The following is a 17,477-nucleotide window of genomic DNA, read 5'->3' as shown; positions in this document are numbered from 1 at the left end:
CCAGCACAGCTGAGTGGTGTTGATTGGCCTGTTTGAAAACACATGAACTGTAGACAGAGAGAGAGAGAGACAGAGAGAGAGAGAGAGAGAGGGAAAGAGAGGGAGAGAAGCTCGGCGTACTGGGAGAAAGTGTCGCTCTGTGCCGTGCCACGCTGCAGCCCAAACCACATTAGAGCAAATGAATCCATTCCACCTCCTGTTATGGCAGCTCCCACACGGGGCCCCAGGAAGGAGGAGGGAGGGAGGGAGGGATGGAGAGAGGGAGAGAGGGAGGAAGAGTGGCAGGAGGGTTGAGATATGAGGGACAGGGTAAAGCGAATAGAAGAAAATGATAGAATGGAAAATGGACGGTGGTGGAAAGGAGTCGCATGCTGGGTGGCTCTAATGATGTCTGAGGGCTATAGAAAAGGGGAGCAAAAAGCACATAGTATCTGTGAGAGGAGAGAAAAAAAAAAAGCTTTGGCCATATAACTGAAGACGAGGTGGAGGAGGAGGAGAGAAGATCCCCCACTGTGACCAGAGAACAGGAGTGATAGTTATGTTCTCTTTTTTCAGACTGTTGTTGATGAATAATGAAGATGATCTATGACCAGACTTCACTCTGTTCAGCACTGCCCTCTACACTTTACATACTGGATAGACCGCAGATTGAATATTCAAACATGTCAAAATGTATTATTTTCCACAGTTCTGCATGAAAAGCCTTAATTTCTTACCTTAACATGAACATCATTGATAAACAGTAAACATGTGATCCCTTCAGGGCCTGTAAAACCAAGTGAAACAGTACACTTGAAAAATGTAGTAGATCATTTTAGGAAAATATTTATGTAACCCATGTGATCCTGGGGCAGCGGGTGGCAAATAGCGGCCTGTGGGCCAAATCCAGCCCTCCAGCATAAATATAATGAAAACTGAAAACTTTTGACTTTCATAGTTTCCATCTAAACTTTGAATGAAAAATCCTGAAAAAAACTGGCCCATGTTTAAACTGAACTGTCGGTGTTGAACAGGTGGCTGTAGGACATTGTTTATCAGCTTTCAGCAAGATCATGTCATGATGTTCAGATATGGCTGATGATGTGATTCAGAACATGCTTTAATTTAGAACAAACCAAGATATGAAGATTTTAGTCTTGTATAATCTGTCACAGTGGAACACATTTTTAGCTTTTAGCATCAATTTGAGGTGACTTTTGCATATGTATTGATAACAGAACATATCCTTATTAATGTCATGATGCTGATATCAATTTAAAGTATGTACAGTAGCCCAGCTTTTCTCCTCATGTGCTCCTATGCAGTGCACATTATTGGAGTGTATCATGAGCTCGTCTGTAACAAACCCACGGATCACACTGACAAAGCAAGCCGCACTTGACAAAGGCGGTAGTCATATGTCTGAAATGAGAAATCACTCATGCTATGACTGATCATACACTATGTGTGTGTCTGTGTGTGTATGAATATGTGGGCGTGTGTACGTGCCGCTGCTGATAATTAAGAGATAATTTCAATACTTTCTCTTTTTCTTTCTCCCTGTCTCTTTCCCCCACTGAGGCTGGCCCTTCTTGCCCCCTTCCTGCCATACTCCAGTGCTTTTCATATTACTGTGCTTTTGTTTCTGAGCGCTTATTTCTTGCCCCACTTCCCCCAGCTTGCTTTGCTCCAGAAAGAGAGAAGGAGGGAAACGAAAAGTGAGGGTTTTTTTTTTTATAGAGAGAGAGAGAGAGAGTGAGAGAGAGTGAGAGAGAGTGAGAGAGAGAGAGAGAGTGAGAGTGAGTGAAGCTTCCTCGGATGTTAGTATTATTTCTGATTTGTTACTCTGCTGTCATTCATAGCCACATCCTCCCACCACTGTTTAAAGGGAGGCTGTAATATGCACAACATACTGTAATTGGATGTGTAATCCTTTGCTTTGCACCTCCAGTAAGCAGTGCTGAATGGAGCTGATTAAGATGTTTGGAAGACAATAAAGATTAAGCAGGCCCGTCCTCAGTGTGAGCATGCTCAAATAACAACAGCAGTAGAACAGAAAGTCTTAAACAGAAAATAATACTCTGGAAAAAGAGTAGAAAAATCACACACTGCTGCAATTCCTTGAAGTTTTTTTTTTTTTTTTTTTTCAGCCCAGCTGTAATCAGTCAATCAGGTGTCAACATTGTGCTGGTAAAACGTTCAGCTTCCTATGATGAGATGACAGATTAGCGTCTTGTTTTGATAGTAAACAGGGGGAGGTGAGGATGTGGGGCAGGAAGAGGGGTTCGGCCGTGTTTTCACTGAAGCATCGTCTGTTATGCAACACATTTTTTCCCCTGAACGTTGAGGGTTAGGAGGGGGCGTGGTGCTGGAGTCAGCCTGGATAATCAGTCAGTCAGGTGGATTGACTTCTTATCTCCGTGACAAACGTCACTGACTGAACACGGCCTGGTCGGCCGCAGTCACATTTCCTCCTCACTCATTTTCCTTTCAGAACCTGAGGGCCCATCTTTTCAACAACTAACAAAAGCACTGCTCGCTCATAGGAGGAGGTGTGTGTGTGTGTGTGTGTGTGTGTGTGTGTGTGTGTGTGTGTGTGTGCGTGTGTGTGCGTGCGTGTGTGCGTGCGTGCTGGCCCCTGTTAAAGCACAACAGAGGGAAGGAGGGGGAAAAAGGAGATTGTAGGGTAAAAGAAGCAGCTATCTCCACCCCCTCCTCCCTCCTCCTTCCTCTCGGGTCTTGGCTGCGGGTGTGTTAGGACAGCAGGAAGGGGAGCTGGAGGAGAAACAGTTAATCAATAGCCACAAGGTCAGACAGCCAGCACTGGGTTGGAGTGTGCCCTGTTAGTGGTCCGTGGAGCTGCCTGACTGCTGAAGGGGATTTGTAGCACTTGTCAGGGCTTAAAGGAGCCCTCTCTGGACCACTTGCTCTGGGTGTAGTGTGTGAACGAGACATGCTGGTTAGCAGCAGGAAAGGGAGACATCTACTGGGCGCTAGGCGACACCACAGCATAGCAGAATTAGGCCACAAGCTTTGGTCATATCATCCGTGGTCAGAGTGGCTTTGTGCCCTGCAGGATGTAAAGTTTGCTGTTTTAGGGACTTTTCACAGACATCAGCGACCACAGCAGCATCATGTCTAAACAACCTGAAAAGAAACATTTGGCTGCCCGTCATTTGACCACGTTCTGCCCCGTTTTTCCACTCCAGAATTCCCCTTCACTCAAATGAGCAATGTATCCGCTGATGTTTAAGACTTCGAAGTGCACTCCAGGTAATTCTACTCTGGTAATGCTTAAGCTCAGAGGATTAGTAATACACTCTTATTCTCCAAGTGCGCCTTTGAAGTTTTACCTTTACGCTTAATCAAAGTGGTGAATTCAAGCTTTTGTGTTTACATGCTCTTCAGCGCGTGTGAAAGAGAGAAAGAGTGCACATACTTGCAATACTCTCTCCAAGATAAGCGCACCAGACTGAGCATTACACATGAAAACTCCCTGGCTGAGCACTCTGCTTCCATAGTATTCTTTCTCTTGCTCTGTTTCTCACAGCAGGGGATCTTGGGGGACCCTTTATCAGCACTGAGCAGCTTTCTAGAGCCCAGGCCTGTATCCCCCCCCCCCCCACCTGTGGTTTCTCAGCTCGCCTTTTGTGTGGAGGAATGCGAGTCTGACCAACACTGATGGAGATAAACATGGAGGGATAGTGAGGGACAGAGGCCTTGCTGGCAAACCAGCACGATACCTATTAATCCAGCTTCAGCCCATTTTCTTGAGATGGTCAGAGTTAGCGAGCGTGGGGGGCTGAATTTGGTCCTGTTGCAGTTGCTTGTTGTTGGATCAAAACGAGAGATACGCAGAGAGAAAGAGATGCTGTAAAGTCAAGCTTTATCTGCTGTTAGATGTGGACATGAATTAGTTGCCTCGCCACGCTGATAACCTTGACTGGGAGGTGTGCATCTTTGAACGAGATAACAGTTGATGTCCTTTCTCTTGTGGATTTTTCTCCCATTGTTAACATGAAGCAGTTTTCTTCCAGTTTGATCATGATTCCGTGCTGCTGTGGAACATCTCAGATTCACGCATTCGCCAATAAAAAAAGAAAAAGAAAAAAGTGCTCTTGACTTGAGGCAAATCAAGCCCTTCGATGAGTCAGTACATAAACAAGCTAGCTTCCCTGTTTGAGATGTAACATAATTTGTCAAGCTGCTAAAACGCTGTTTGAACTTCACAGGCTACAAACTCTTAACATGGGCGACCTGACAGAAACGTGTTCTAACAGATGTACCTCTCCTCTTGTGTTTCAGAGTACAGAAGTTTAATGGCGTCCCGGTAGAGACATCAAGATGAACACGTTACCATCAATGGACCGGCACATCCAGCAGACCAATGACAGGCTGCTGTGCATCAAACAGGTGTCTTTTAACTTCTTTCAGTACTATGTAGATACATGAATCTCTCCTCTTCTCTTCTCCTCTTCCCTCCTCTTCCCTCCTCTCCCCTCCTCTCCTCTCCTCTCCTCTCCTCTCCTCTCCTCTCCTCTCCTCTCCTCTCCTCTCCCCTCCTCTCCTCTCCTCTCCTCTCCTCTCCTCTCCACTCCTCTCCACTCCTCTCCTCTCCTCTCCTCTCCTCTCCTCTCCTCTCCTCTCCTCACCCCTCCTCTCCTCTCCTCTCCTCTCCTCTCCTCTCCTCTCCTCTCCTCTCCTCTCCCCTCCTCTCCTCTCTTCTAAGCACCTTATATGGACATCAGCTTTTCTGGCCATTAGCTCCAGTCACACAGATCATGTTGCACAGGGTCATAGAGAGAGAGAGAGAGGCAAATCTGGCAGTGAACATAAGAAAAGACTTCAAAGACACTATCAACATAACAGACTCAACTTACCCCCGCCCTCCACCCCCAACTCCCCTGGTCCTGTGTTCCCTTACATCACGTTCCTGACTCCTGACGTATGCAGGCCCTTGTTGTGGTTTTGCTTAAATGCTTCCTTGACTGCAAGCTTTCAGGAGACTCCTCACAGACAGATACAGCTAGAGCGACACACACAGACAGACAGACAGACATAACCCAGGGCTACCGCCTCTGCCTGTGATTAATAGTCTTCAAGAGCTGAGTGGCTGGTTGGCTGGCAGGCTGTGGACTTATTTGTTTATGCTATGTGGGTGTGATCCTTTATATCTCCCAACATCCATATGACACCAGGCCTTACATTGAATCGGTGACTGATAGGGCTTTGAGCTAGCAATTGTAAGGTGGCATTTCCCTTTCTCTTTCCACCCCACCCCCACTTTGTCTCCTAAGCACCCTCTATAATAACCTTTTATCCAAACTGGCTCTGATTGCCATGATTCTCTCTCTGTGATTGCAGGCAGCTTAATGTCAAAATCTTGGAAAATGTTAGCTTTTTACAAAAGAACAAATTTGGTTGAATTGAAACCACTCACTTCACAAAGATTCCTTCGTTTTGTAGGCGTCACTGACACATCCCTAAATAGCCTGAGTTAACACGTCAAGCTTAATAAATGCACTAATTGTACTTTGGTTTATATACTTGCAGCTCATAGTAAACCACACTTCAAAGGCGCAGAGTTAGTCTGTGAGCTCTGAGCTTGTGGCGGCTCTGCCAGCAGGGTGTTGTTTTGGTTTGGGGAAAGCCGCTGGCAGAGAGCCAGGTGTTATGCTGTTTTTCATACAGCCAGGTAGACTCTGAACAGACTGATCCTTGGCTGGCCCGAAAAGGCGCAAGTCAGTCTATCATCTCACAGAGGACAGTCTGTCAAACGTCTGGCTCTTCGTCTGCTGAAACCCCATCTCTGCTGCTGCTCAACCCTCTCCCCCCTCCACCTCCCTGCTCTTGTCCTCATCCAACCCTGAACAGCAACAACAACAAGAACTGCTCAGGGCCCATTCTCTTCCCCCGAAACAGAGCGAAGCTCTTTCACTCTGCTGTCCTCCCCAACCAGAGTCAAGGTTGTCAGGCAGAGTCGGTGGCGATCGCTGCAGCAGGAGGAGCTGTGAGTTCAGATCTAGACAGACAGCCCCTGCTGTGCTAGTTCTGATTCCTCTCGCGCTTGAGGCTGATATGCCTCCCATCAAGCAGCAATAATGCTAGATTATATCATTCATCTAGAACAGGCTCTTCTCCTCCCTCTCACTCAACAAGATCATCACTCGCTTTCTCTCACTCTCTCTGCTTCTCTTCACCATCAGTCAAACCCCTGTGAGAGTCTGCAAGCTAACTCTATAATGGCTAATCTTCACATCACAAAAGATGAGTCACTCAAGGCCTCTCTTGAAGCTCATGATATCATTGGAAGCTCGCAGAGATTTTCTCTGTGGGCGGGTACCCAGGCTTGATATGTTAGGCTGCGCTTTCCACCGAAGAGCCCCTTTGTCGCTCACTGCCAAAAAAGCTGCCTTTTCAGAAACGCTCACCTCTGCTGCCCCCTAAAGACAATAGTTCTACCTTCTCTGGAAGAACACACAAAACAAGACGCTTCAGCCCAGATGAGAATAATAAATGCTTTCAAGTGGGCTCAATCTCACCGACTGAACTCACTGCAGCTCTGCGCCATTTCAGAGCTATTAACCTCCTGAGCCGTGAAGAAAGGGAGCCCAATTTTAAAAACCGCTTATTGTGTCCTGCCAGCCTGAGTAGCCTTCAGACACTGGGAAGAAAAGACTCAACTGTTTCAGGCCTCAGTGAACAAGCAAGAGAGACAGACAGAGACTGAAAGAGATTAGACAACACACCAACGGCGCGTATTGAGTCTGCACACATAGCTGCCAGGACCGAGGTTGTTTTCTTTGTGCACAGCCAAGCCAGCCAGTGGACTTCTGGTGCTGAGGCTCTGTTACACTCTGAAAACAGGCAATGAATGAGGGAAAGAGAGTGGAGGAGGATTGGAGGGAAAGATTTGGTTGCTGTGTGGGTCATGAGGGTGAGGGCTGGGTGTTGCCAAGAGAGATTAACAAGAAACACTGGCATCATTGTTGATATGGGTGTGATCTTCTTCCCACAATGCAACAGAGCCCTGAGTGGGCGTGCATTGGAAGGAGTCAAGGTCCTCACAGGGTTGTGCAGAAACACAAGACATTAAATCAGGCGAGTTTGGAGGGAGAGCGCAAGGCTACAGAACTATTTGGTTTCAGTGTTTTTCCAATTTGTACTTAATGTGAACAAAAAATAACGCCCATTATTTCCCATTGTTTCTAATGGCAGTCTGCTTTCCCTGTGTTTGCACAGCACTTACAGAACCCGGCCAACTTCCACTCAGCAGCCACAGAGCTGCTAGACTGGTGCGGAGATCCCCGGGCCTTCCAGCGACCTTTTGAGCAAAGCCTCATGGGATGTCTGACGGTATGCAAACACTAATTATGGTTTTCACTGGGTTTTTCAGGTGCTTTTTAGGAGATGTGAGCAAAACAATAATTACATTTTGGATACTTAGAAAAGAAAAATGGGATGATGTGTCCACTTCTGAGGCTTTTACATCCCCTTGTGTTACTGCAAGTGAACCTGTGACTGTGCAGGAGCTGAAGCAAAGTGCTGATATTCATGCCGTGCCAAAGTCTTCGTGACCGACTGTCCCTCTCCACTTTGTGCTTGACAAACACACACACACATACAAACACAGACATGAATAAAAGAGCTTGAGTAGTACTGTGGGTATTGGCTATCCCCTCTTAGTTCACCAGCTCCCACTCATCGATCTGGGCACTGGGCCAAAGAGCTGGTCTGCAGATCTGCACAAGGTGTGTGTGAAAAGAAACACACATATACTTACAAACATACACAGTCACATATATGGAAGAGAGGCTTTAAAGCAGATAATTGAAAGTTTCACGTGTTTATCGCTACGATCAGCCTTTGAATCACTGAAGTTAACAGTGTTCCCAGCAGAAGTGGTAGCGTGAGCAAACAGATAAATGCTCATTAATGTGTAAATCACAATAAAAGCCTCTTAACGGCTGATAAAGAGCCATACAATGGAGCCCACCACTGAGAGCCTGCTCAGCATGGGGCTGTTTCCATCAGCTAAATTGTTTCATCAGACTCACAGAGCACACTGCTTCTTATCAGGAGATTTACAGCCTGCAACAAGTCCTCACATTCTTTCAAGGATTTTGCTTTCATGATGTTACTACTACTTTATGTGCAATATCCACGCACTGAATGGACATGTAAAGGTAACTCTGCATCTTCTTTTTAAATTATAGCCCATGAGAGTTGTCATAGCTGAATGAAACCGCCTCATGCAGAGACGCCTGTTCCCTGTGGCATGTTGTACATGTGGAGGTCATCCTCTATTCCCCGGTGGAACATCAGCTCCAGAGCCAATAAAATATGACATAACAGAGCTGTCAGTGCTGTCCTGATAACTCTGTGTGTCTGTTTTTTCTCTTCACTCATATATTGAGAGTGTGGATAATGTCAGTGCATGTAGACATCTATATTATGTAGTTCACAAGGAGCTGAATCTCATTTACAATGAGCAGAAATAAACAACAGAGCTGATTTTTGTTAAACAGCCCAGTAACCTTCCTTCCCCTCTTGTAGCACTTGCACTGTTTGCATGTTGACAGGAATATGGGGTTGGATGTACATCCTCACAGGGAGACTAAGCTGAAAAAGGCTTATGAGGTGAAACATTTTTAAATCCATGTTGAATCTATGCTTGCCTCTGTAGCTGGCTGTCTGCCTTGTACAAACTGTAAGGCAGTCACGGTCATGCAGGAAATGAAACAACTGACAACGACATGATTCAACAATCTGTGAGAGTCATCATCGTTCACATCAGTTGGTCAGATTGAATAGATTAGGTTGTGAAGTTTCCTCATGTATCCTGCACAGCATCAAACAAATGTAACATGATTAACTGAGACTGTCTTGATTAAAACCCCATTTTTGAGCATAACCTGCATAATTTTTCTTTCGGTGCTCAAGCAGCCATATAACCTGCGACAGAGGCCCTTTATGATCACTGCTAGCTGTTATGTTGGCGCTCTAAGAAGCACCCCGGCTGACCTTGTTAGTAATGTAATAGTAATGTGTGTTTCGAGGTCAGAGGGAGCAGAGGAGTTGTCATCTGTTAGCAGATAAAAGCAAAGGGGTTTCCCTTTTAATAATGATTTAGCCCTGTCTCCTGGGCCCTGTTTAACGTTACTCAGCATCCCCTTTAACTTTATATTGGAGTCTGGGAGGCTCCTGCTCATGTCCCATAAATGGTCAACCTCCTTTTTGAAGTCATTAACACAAAAGGATTATTAAAGCCTTACAGATGGGGACTGGTCCTTCTCAAAATTGGAGGAAGAAACACAGTTTTTAACTGTTTTTTTCACCCAGCGGAGACTTTAAATTTCAGTCTTTTTCTACTCTACCCTCTTTTTTGTGCACTCTCACTGTTTTGCTGAACATAATCTCACATCCACACTACGGAGAGATATCCCAATACCTTTTATTTCCACATTTTCCCAGTCCTGCATGGGTAATTGACCCAGCAACCTTTAGTTGGGAGACAAACTCTGTTCTCTTTGGGGCCAGGGCAGGCTTGTTTGAGGATAACCTTTCAGAGACTGCTCGTTCTGCAGAGCGACTGTGGCTTGGCTCCCTTCACCTCTCTTGGAGGTTGATGCAGTCATCAGACTTGTCCTGACCGTGGATCACTGGAGCACTCCAGACTGCAGGCTCCACATTAATCTCACTGTGTCTGTGTGAGCGCGAGTGTTTATATTAAGTGTCTGTCTGAAGATAAGTGAAGTTTCAATGACAGAATTGGCTCAGAATATTAACACTATTAAGAAGGAGAAGGGATTAAGATGCCTTTACTTCAGTTAGCATGGATGGATGGATGGATATAATTCAGAATTTGCTACATCTGCTTTAAGCTGCTGCTTTTAATGATGCAATTAAAAATAATTTACATAATGCTAATCGTTTTAGCATTGTACTCATTATACATTGCTCCTTCTCCAGGTGGTGAGTCGTGTTGCTGCTCAGCAGGGGTTTGACTTGGACCTGGGCTACAGGTTGCTGGCTGTATGTGCCGCCAACAGGGATAAATTCACTCCCAAGTCAGCAGGTAAGACCCTCCGCTTTCCTAAAACGTCGGCAGATACATGCTCTTACATCATCTCATTTACTGCTGTTGACTTGCAGGACAGTGGACGATACATGGCGCATTGTTCTTCATGTTGTGTTTACAAGCAAATCAAATCATTGTGTGACTTGCAGTCCTGATCCATTTCATTGCTCTGCTCAGGCTATGAATGCACAATGTAGCTGCACATGTTTTCAGCTCTTTATTAGGATGTTTTATTGGTAAGACACAGAGAATCTCATTACTGTTCCAACAGGCAGCTAATTTTCAAATGACTGTGTTTCTTTCTTTTAATACTTAAACATAAAAAGTGTCTGTTAAGTTAATATGAATCTGTGGTTTGGAAATTTTTGATTTCTACAAACGACTGTGACCACAGACATCACACAAAAAGCCCATAGAGAATTATAATGTCAGATATTTTTAGTCCCCATTAAACATTAATGTGCTATTGAGATGAGCTGTCTGGGTAGCCTCACAAAAACAGTCTACTCAACAGTCTTTCTACACAAAACCCACACTCACACTTGTATGTGCAGTCCGCAAACGCACGCACATGCAGCTACAGAGAGAGAGCAGTAATGCTATCCTCAGACATTTACCTATCAAATCCAATTTCCTACAATCCATACCTCCCATCCCCGCCTCCCGCTCATGCTGGAGCCGCCCGTGCTTGTACATCTGTCAAAGTGAAATGTGCAGACGCAGGTGGGGGAAAGAGATGGATGACTGGAGAGGTGTTGCTGATGTGTGTTGGACCATTCACTGCCTGACAGGCCTGACAAAACTGCAGCGAGTCAGTTAGAACACAGATAAACCTTTGTTCAGCAGGTACATAGGTGGCAGTAGTGAGAGTCAGATATTTAGTTTAAACCTCGGATGCTAATAAATAAATGTTTGTTATATTCAAGCCCTTGCCACAAGTTCAGTGCTGATTAGACATCACCACAGATCAATATCTTTGTTTCTCACAGCATGCCAGAGTTTTTAATCCGGTGGCAGATTTGACATTCCCGCGCTGGCAGGATGAATTCATACTGCGCATGCTCAGTGGGCTGAGCATGTGCAATAGAGATTTCCACCGGCTGAGCCATTAACTCCTGGTTGGCCCTCTGCTAACAAGAATGGGGATAAAATAATTTAATCGTGCGGCTGTTTACAAATTCATTGGACTAAATGGATCAAATTCTTATAGTGAAATGAGTCATTTTGTCCACCGTTTTACAGCCACAACAGAAGTGACGGAGTAGACTACAGTGGATGATGTAAGCATGTGTCAACAGTGTTTTGTAATTACTCTCACTGCCAGAATGGGGGCAGAAAAGTCCCGCAATCCAGCTTTAAACTGTCTGATTTCTCTTTCTGACAAAGCGACCATGTCACTTTTTCATAACAGGAACTGCGCTGACAATACTGACAGTTACCCTCTGAAATCTTATCTCATGATTCTTCATACAAGCTACAATGTCTGAAATATATCAGTTTCTTTTTTTCTTGCTCACATGATCCTATGATATGGACATTTGCTCAAGCTGAATATCCTCTTTCAGTTGTGGTGGGAAGCATCTTGTTGGGAGGAACTTAAGTGGGCAGACAGACGTCAGTGTACAATATTGATTGCCGTATTTCTCCCTCTGTCTGTGTTCCTGTGTTGGGGTAATGTGATTGTTGTCCAGCCATGGCTCGGACTGGCTGGCTGTCTGGGCCCGACTGACAGTCAGAATCATCTTCAGGCCTGCTGATGGTTCTGGGATCTAATAGAAGACAGCACTGGGTTTCAGGAAGGGCTGTTTATGCACGGCGCACAAATGGGAACTATAGTGTAATTATGCGGGTGGGGGGGAGGGGGGAGGGGGGGTTGGGAGATATGATGCGTCCAGTCATCAAATGAGGCAGGCAGGCTGTTGGGGTGGGAGGCAGATGTGACTCAAGGCAGATCTGACTCACTGAGCATCCATCTTACCTCCTTTACAAGGACGTCTGTCTGTGAAAGCAGACAGGAGGGCGACAGAGGAGACGTGATGCAAACTGGAACATGCATGCGCTCATATAATGTATTAACAAAAATGCAGAAAAGCAAGCAGCTTTTACTGCTGTACGGTCATATTTGTGTATTTTTAATGTGTGTGTGCATACACAAATGTGTGTCTAAATGTGCAGCCCCAGCACAATTGTCTGATAGCCTGCATGGCGACAGAGGGACGCAAATCTGACACCTGAGAGCCCAGACGATGGCCAAGGAGTCTGGGAAGCTCTCTGTGGGTTCCTCAGGGGAAGAGGCAGGCTGTTAAGATTGCAGATCAATCTTTCACAGCATCAGTTAAAGAGGAAATAATTAAAGCTACACATTTTTTTTATTTTATTTTTTACAGTTTGACAAGTTGAGTTGTTGCAAAATGAAGTTCATGCGTGTATTTCTCACTGCAACCACAAAATCCTCTCATTGCTGCAGAGTGTATGCAAATACTGTGTAACCAAGCAGAGACTTTACTAGAAAGTAATAAAATACTTCCTGTAAGTCATCTAGTAATTACTGACCAGTGATTCATTTGATAGTTTTGGTACTTTTATATCTCCAGGGAGAGGAAAGAACATTTTGCGTCCATAATTTTCTTTTTGCATTTGAGCCCATTAACAAACCAAAAATGCCCAAAGTTGAACACCCGTATAAAAAGTATGAACTAATGCTGTGCGAGAGCTGTCGAGTGGAGTGGGGAGATTTTTAGCAACAGCAGGCTGCTGCTGATGAGCTGTCTGGAGATTGTGACCCTGCAGTGTGGTCTAGGGGATTAGTGTGTTGCTCTAATCTGGAATCAGCCGGTGAAGAGACTTATCTGCTGTTAGGCGAGCTAGCATTAGCACTGTTAACTCTCAGCACCAGCGAGGAGGATACAGGGCTTTACCGCTGATAGCATACTAGCAGCTCACAGTGTTGTATTTAGCTGACACTCTCCAAGTTCAGTTATTGTGTAGTTGTACTTATTGAACACTAGGCTTTGGGTTTTTTAGCTTTGTTTCTTGCTAATGTTACATTTTAAAATTCATACTCTGTTTAAAAACGTAGCTTTGGTGTTGTTAATGTTTTATTCGTAGTAATCCGGAGTTAGCTATGAACAGATGTCCTGCTGAGAGGTTCATTAGATAATAGGTGTGCTGCTGCCCTACAAACACACACAACGCTAATGGACTCTGAGCTGTTGGTTGACTGTGAAGTTGAGCAGACCACAAATCAGATTAACCACATAATCTATCCAGGGTTTTACTGTTTCCTTCTCTAGTGTATTGGACACACTCTGTCACCATCACCAAGCTCACGACAGTTATACTAATAAACCCTAAAATGTATTATTGGGAGATGTTATCATATTTTTGAAGTTTTCTGATTGTCAGTCGCCATTCACTCTCTCTGTCTTCTCCTTGACAATATCCCAAAGTTTTAATTAGATAAAAGTGTGACTCAGATTGTTTTGAATGTGTGTGTTATGTTTTGGGACATGACTTGACACGCTGTGGATTAAAGGCAGCTGCTCCTGGAATGATAGCTATGTTCTTAGAGACCTGCTTTAATGTTTAAGTGAGACGCAGGTTGCTGCTTGTTGTTTCTCTGTGTTGCTCCAAGAAATAATGATTCAGTCATTTATGTTAGCATTGCATGTTCCCAGGTAGCAGGGAAGGTAAATAGGGATAATATGATGGAAAGACCTAAGCTTTGTTCCTCCCACCACAACACACCTGATGAGAAAAAAAAAAAAGAAAAGTCCCAGGAGAAGTGCAGGATTGTCAATGCTCGGTCAATCGACAGAGCATGCTCACAGGGCAATCAGGAAAACAACCACTGCTGTGTCAACAGTGACATTAAACCTCCAGGGTGTGGCTGTAACTCACCCCACGAGTGAAAAACACATTCACATAAATACACACACACACACACACACACACAGAGCAGTTTACCAACCCAAAACTGCCATAATAAGAGAATGAACAACTGAAAGTAAGTGCTCCCGTTAGACCCTGTGTAGACTCAATGCACACTGTGTGAGTGTCTATAAGTACACACACACACACACACACACACACACACACACACACACACACACACATCCTCCCTCTCTACCTTTGGCCTTTGACAATCTGACATGTCTTCCACTTATCTGTCTCAATTTACTTTCACTTGATTGATTTTCGCACCCTGTCTTTCTTTCCATCTTTGAGCTGTGTGTGTAGAACCAGAGGAAGGTGTAGGCATCCTTTGTTACTGACCCAATCAACCTTACAGACTTTTATATTTAATTACTGCTGAGTAAGAGCAGCACGCTGAATTATTAACAGGAAACTGAGTTTATTTTTAGCAGACGGGCCTCTCCTCTGACACTCTCCAGCGGTTCGCCTTAGATGATGAAATCCCTTTGCAACACAAAACTACCTTCAGAACTTCACTATTAAGTTTATAGAAATAAAGCTCATGGGGAAATACTTATTAGGGTAGCTGCATCACCAGCCTCTGGCTGATTGGTCTTCTATCACTTGCTTCTTAATTGGTCTGATTTACACAGTTGCAAGTAAATTCATTTAGCTAATATCCCAGCTGAACCAGCATTGCAGTTGTACTCCAAACACAGAAGACTTTGTTCTTGTCAAAAACCGGATGAGCAAATGACTTAAATCCTCCTTTTGTTCAGGGTTGACTGATCTGGCACCCACACCTCAGGCCTCTGCCACCCCCCCTCACTCATCATACCCCCAGGGGGTTTTGACACACCCTGTTCAAGTTATATTTTTGTCCAACAATGCCTCCGTTGTGCGCGTTTCATTTCTGCGTGGGATATTTGTGAAACTGTTGATGACTGAGTGTGTCTGTCACACAAAAGCCACACAAAAGACAACTTCCCTCTGCTGTCACAAGGCCAGTGGGCTTTCCCCCTCCTCAGCTGCACAGCACATCTCAACATTTAGGTAAGGGTTGAGGACAATGACAGGTTAGGCCTTTTCTTGTTCTTTCATCCAGATTGCTTTTTTTTTTTTTTTTTTGCATGTTACGTTATGTTAGGGGCAGGCAACGAGAGGATGAACTCAGATTCACCCTCGACCTGCTCCTCCTTTGATTCAGCTGCACTCAGATATTCTTCTGGTAGTCTGTGATGTGTCTTATTAGTTGGATTTACAAAGTGGCCTCTGATGAAGACAGGGGGGACGTTGTCAGGTTAGATTGTCCCATCAGCCTCTCTGATAAGGTTGATGTCTTACTACTTGTCTGTCTTTGAACAGATTGATCTTTACATCTCGTACTGTCTTGTTCTCCCACTTCCTCTTTTGTGCTTTGGCTTCCAGCCAGCCTGCCTAGCATATTTAGCTCCACCCACTTCTGCAAGTTTGCAATCTGAGTTTGTCAGCTTTTTTTTCCTCTTCTCTTAGGTTTTTTGTCCTTCCTGACAAATGGCTGTCGCATTGCTAGAATACATTTGTGTGCATTTCTGTGTGCATTGTCTAAGTGTCTAATGGCATCTTAGAGAAACAGGGCAATTGAGCGCTAGACAGACCAGGCACATTAATAACAGCACCTTACGACAGAGGTGAGAAGCATTGGAATATCTTGCCTCCTCTATCTTTACTACTGTTTGTCTGCGTCGGCTCGCTGTCTTTATCTCTCCTTCTCATCCTCCCTCCTCCTTCTGTCTCTTCTGCTCCCTCTGTCTATCCCCCCCCCTCTCCCCTCCTCCCCCGCTGTCTCGAGAGTGTGTTGGAGCCGGTAGCAGGTACAGCAGGAGCCCATTAGTGCGGAGCCCCGCTCTGATTGGATAAGCCAGAAGGAACCGGGAGACTGCCTCTGAATAATTGATGTGCATTGTGCAGACGCCGGACAAGGGAAAAAGACAGATCAGAGAGCAGGGGAGGAGAAAGAGAGTGAGCGAAAAGAGAAAGAGAGAGGAAGACAGAAGAGGGGAGAGGAAGTAAGGGAAGAAAGAGTCAGCAGAGTAAAGGATATGTGCAGAGAGTGACAGTGATAAGGTGCAGGCAGAAGGCTTGGAAGCAGCAAAAGCTTTGAGAGTTTCCACTGGCCTCTGCGGGAACAGGAGCATTTGTGACACTTGAGTCTTTTCGCTGCGCTATGAAGGGAATGAGATGAGATGTGCAGGGACTTTGCTTGGCTCTGGGTAAGTGTGTGTGTCTGTGCTGGCTGCCCATGTGTGTATCTCTGCACAAAACTATCTAGTATATTATTTGAGCATATATGCATTCATGAAGCAGGATGAGTGGTTAACAGAGTCCAGCTGAACTGCAGTAATAGAAACAGCATTATTTTTAGTCAGTTAGAAGTATTAATTGCAACTGTGCTTTGACATTGTTGTGTTTGTTTTAAACTGCAAATTAGGCCACAAATAATATGGGCTTCTGCTGTGTGATTGTAGTCCAAAACACTGGCCACTGGGATCAGAACGGATCAGCTGACCACAGGTTGGCCTACATGCTGTTGTGTCAAACTGTCACTCTGTGTGGGTTTGTGTCTGTGTGCACAGTGCACAATCATATGTTTTTGGGCTATTTCTGGGCTTTGTGGGTCAGAGTTACAGGTGAGGTTGTAGTTGTGTGTCTATCTTGTTATGTATGAAGGCTGAGTATTAAGACAGTTTAGTTTGGGCTTTGAGTTGGGGTTAAATGTTGAGGTATGTTGGTTATGTTTCAGGTTAGGGAAGTCAGATTTGATTGTAAAACAATTAGTTGGGTTTCAAAGAGATAAAAGAACAAACCTATGTTGTAGTTTAGTCTTTTTATGTCTTAATGACACAACTGTTTCCATCGTGGTTGTCTATGTAAAGAATAAATATTAAGACCAGGTAACAAGGCAGCATCACACTTAACATTCAACAACTTATCCCACTTTATGGCACCTGAAGGATTACTTATCCATGTTGGTGTGAAGACTGCAAGTGTATGTGTTTCTATGTCAGGAGAAGATGACCCACTTTTCCACTGTGGATTCTTTTTTTAAGTTGATGACCTGTGCTTGGAGCCAGAGCCTGTCTGCCTGTCCACTCATTAGGACAGGAGGAGGAGGAAGAGGGAAAGGAGGGGGGGGAGTATAGTCATAGAAGGACATAGCATTAAGATCAGTGCAGCAAATGCCTGATTTTCAGCATTTTAGTGGGGTTTTCAAGTATTTAAGAATGCATTTCAGCAACCGAATAGGAATTATCTTCTTATGGTCAAAGGTGTGTCTCATAAAGGGAAACAGCACTTCCTTTTACTTGAATGAATAACAGCAAGTTAGGCCATAAAACTAAGATGATGTGCTGCAGGCTGTTCAATCAGTGCTTTTTAATCTAACCTTAAAACTGACAATCTAATTAGCAAATGGTTATGAAGCAATAACACAATCTTCCATTGACATGTTGAAAACACTATG

The 17,477-nt window shown here is 44.6% G+C and overlaps 1 protein-coding gene across 6 annotated transcripts in view; it reads left to right on the top strand.

The window, feature by feature from the left end:
* Positions 1 to 17,477, top strand: part of zmiz1a (zinc finger, MIZ-type containing 1a) — a 102,654-nt gene that overhangs the window by 64,997 nt on the left and 20,180 nt on the right. For 4 of the 6 annotated variants that reach the window (XR_008322933.1, XM_053333398.1, XM_053333401.1 and 1 more), the window contains 3 exons: positions 4,285 to 4,392; positions 7,222 to 7,335; positions 9,952 to 10,057. Coding sequence is in view for 4 of the 6 variants with exons in the window: in XM_053333398.1 (XP_053189373.1) it covers positions 4,324 to 4,392; positions 7,222 to 7,335; positions 9,952 to 10,057 (289 nt within the window). In the remaining 2 variants the exon portion in view is untranslated. Of the gene's footprint in view, positions 1 to 4,284; positions 4,393 to 7,221; positions 7,336 to 9,951; positions 10,058 to 15,529; positions 16,228 to 17,477 lie in introns of those variants that run through there. The other 2 variants (XM_053333400.1, XM_053333402.1) reach the window with 2 other exon arrangements.

Source organism: Scomber japonicus, chromosome 14 (assembly GCF_027409825.1).
Source record: "Scomber japonicus isolate fScoJap1 chromosome 14, fScoJap1.pri, whole genome shotgun sequence".
NCBI classification, from domain to species: Eukaryota; Metazoa; Chordata; class Actinopteri; order Scombriformes; family Scombridae; genus Scomber; species Scomber japonicus.
The sequence above is the reverse complement of the archived record's forward strand: the minus strand, read 5'-3'. Positions and strand labels throughout refer to the sequence as shown.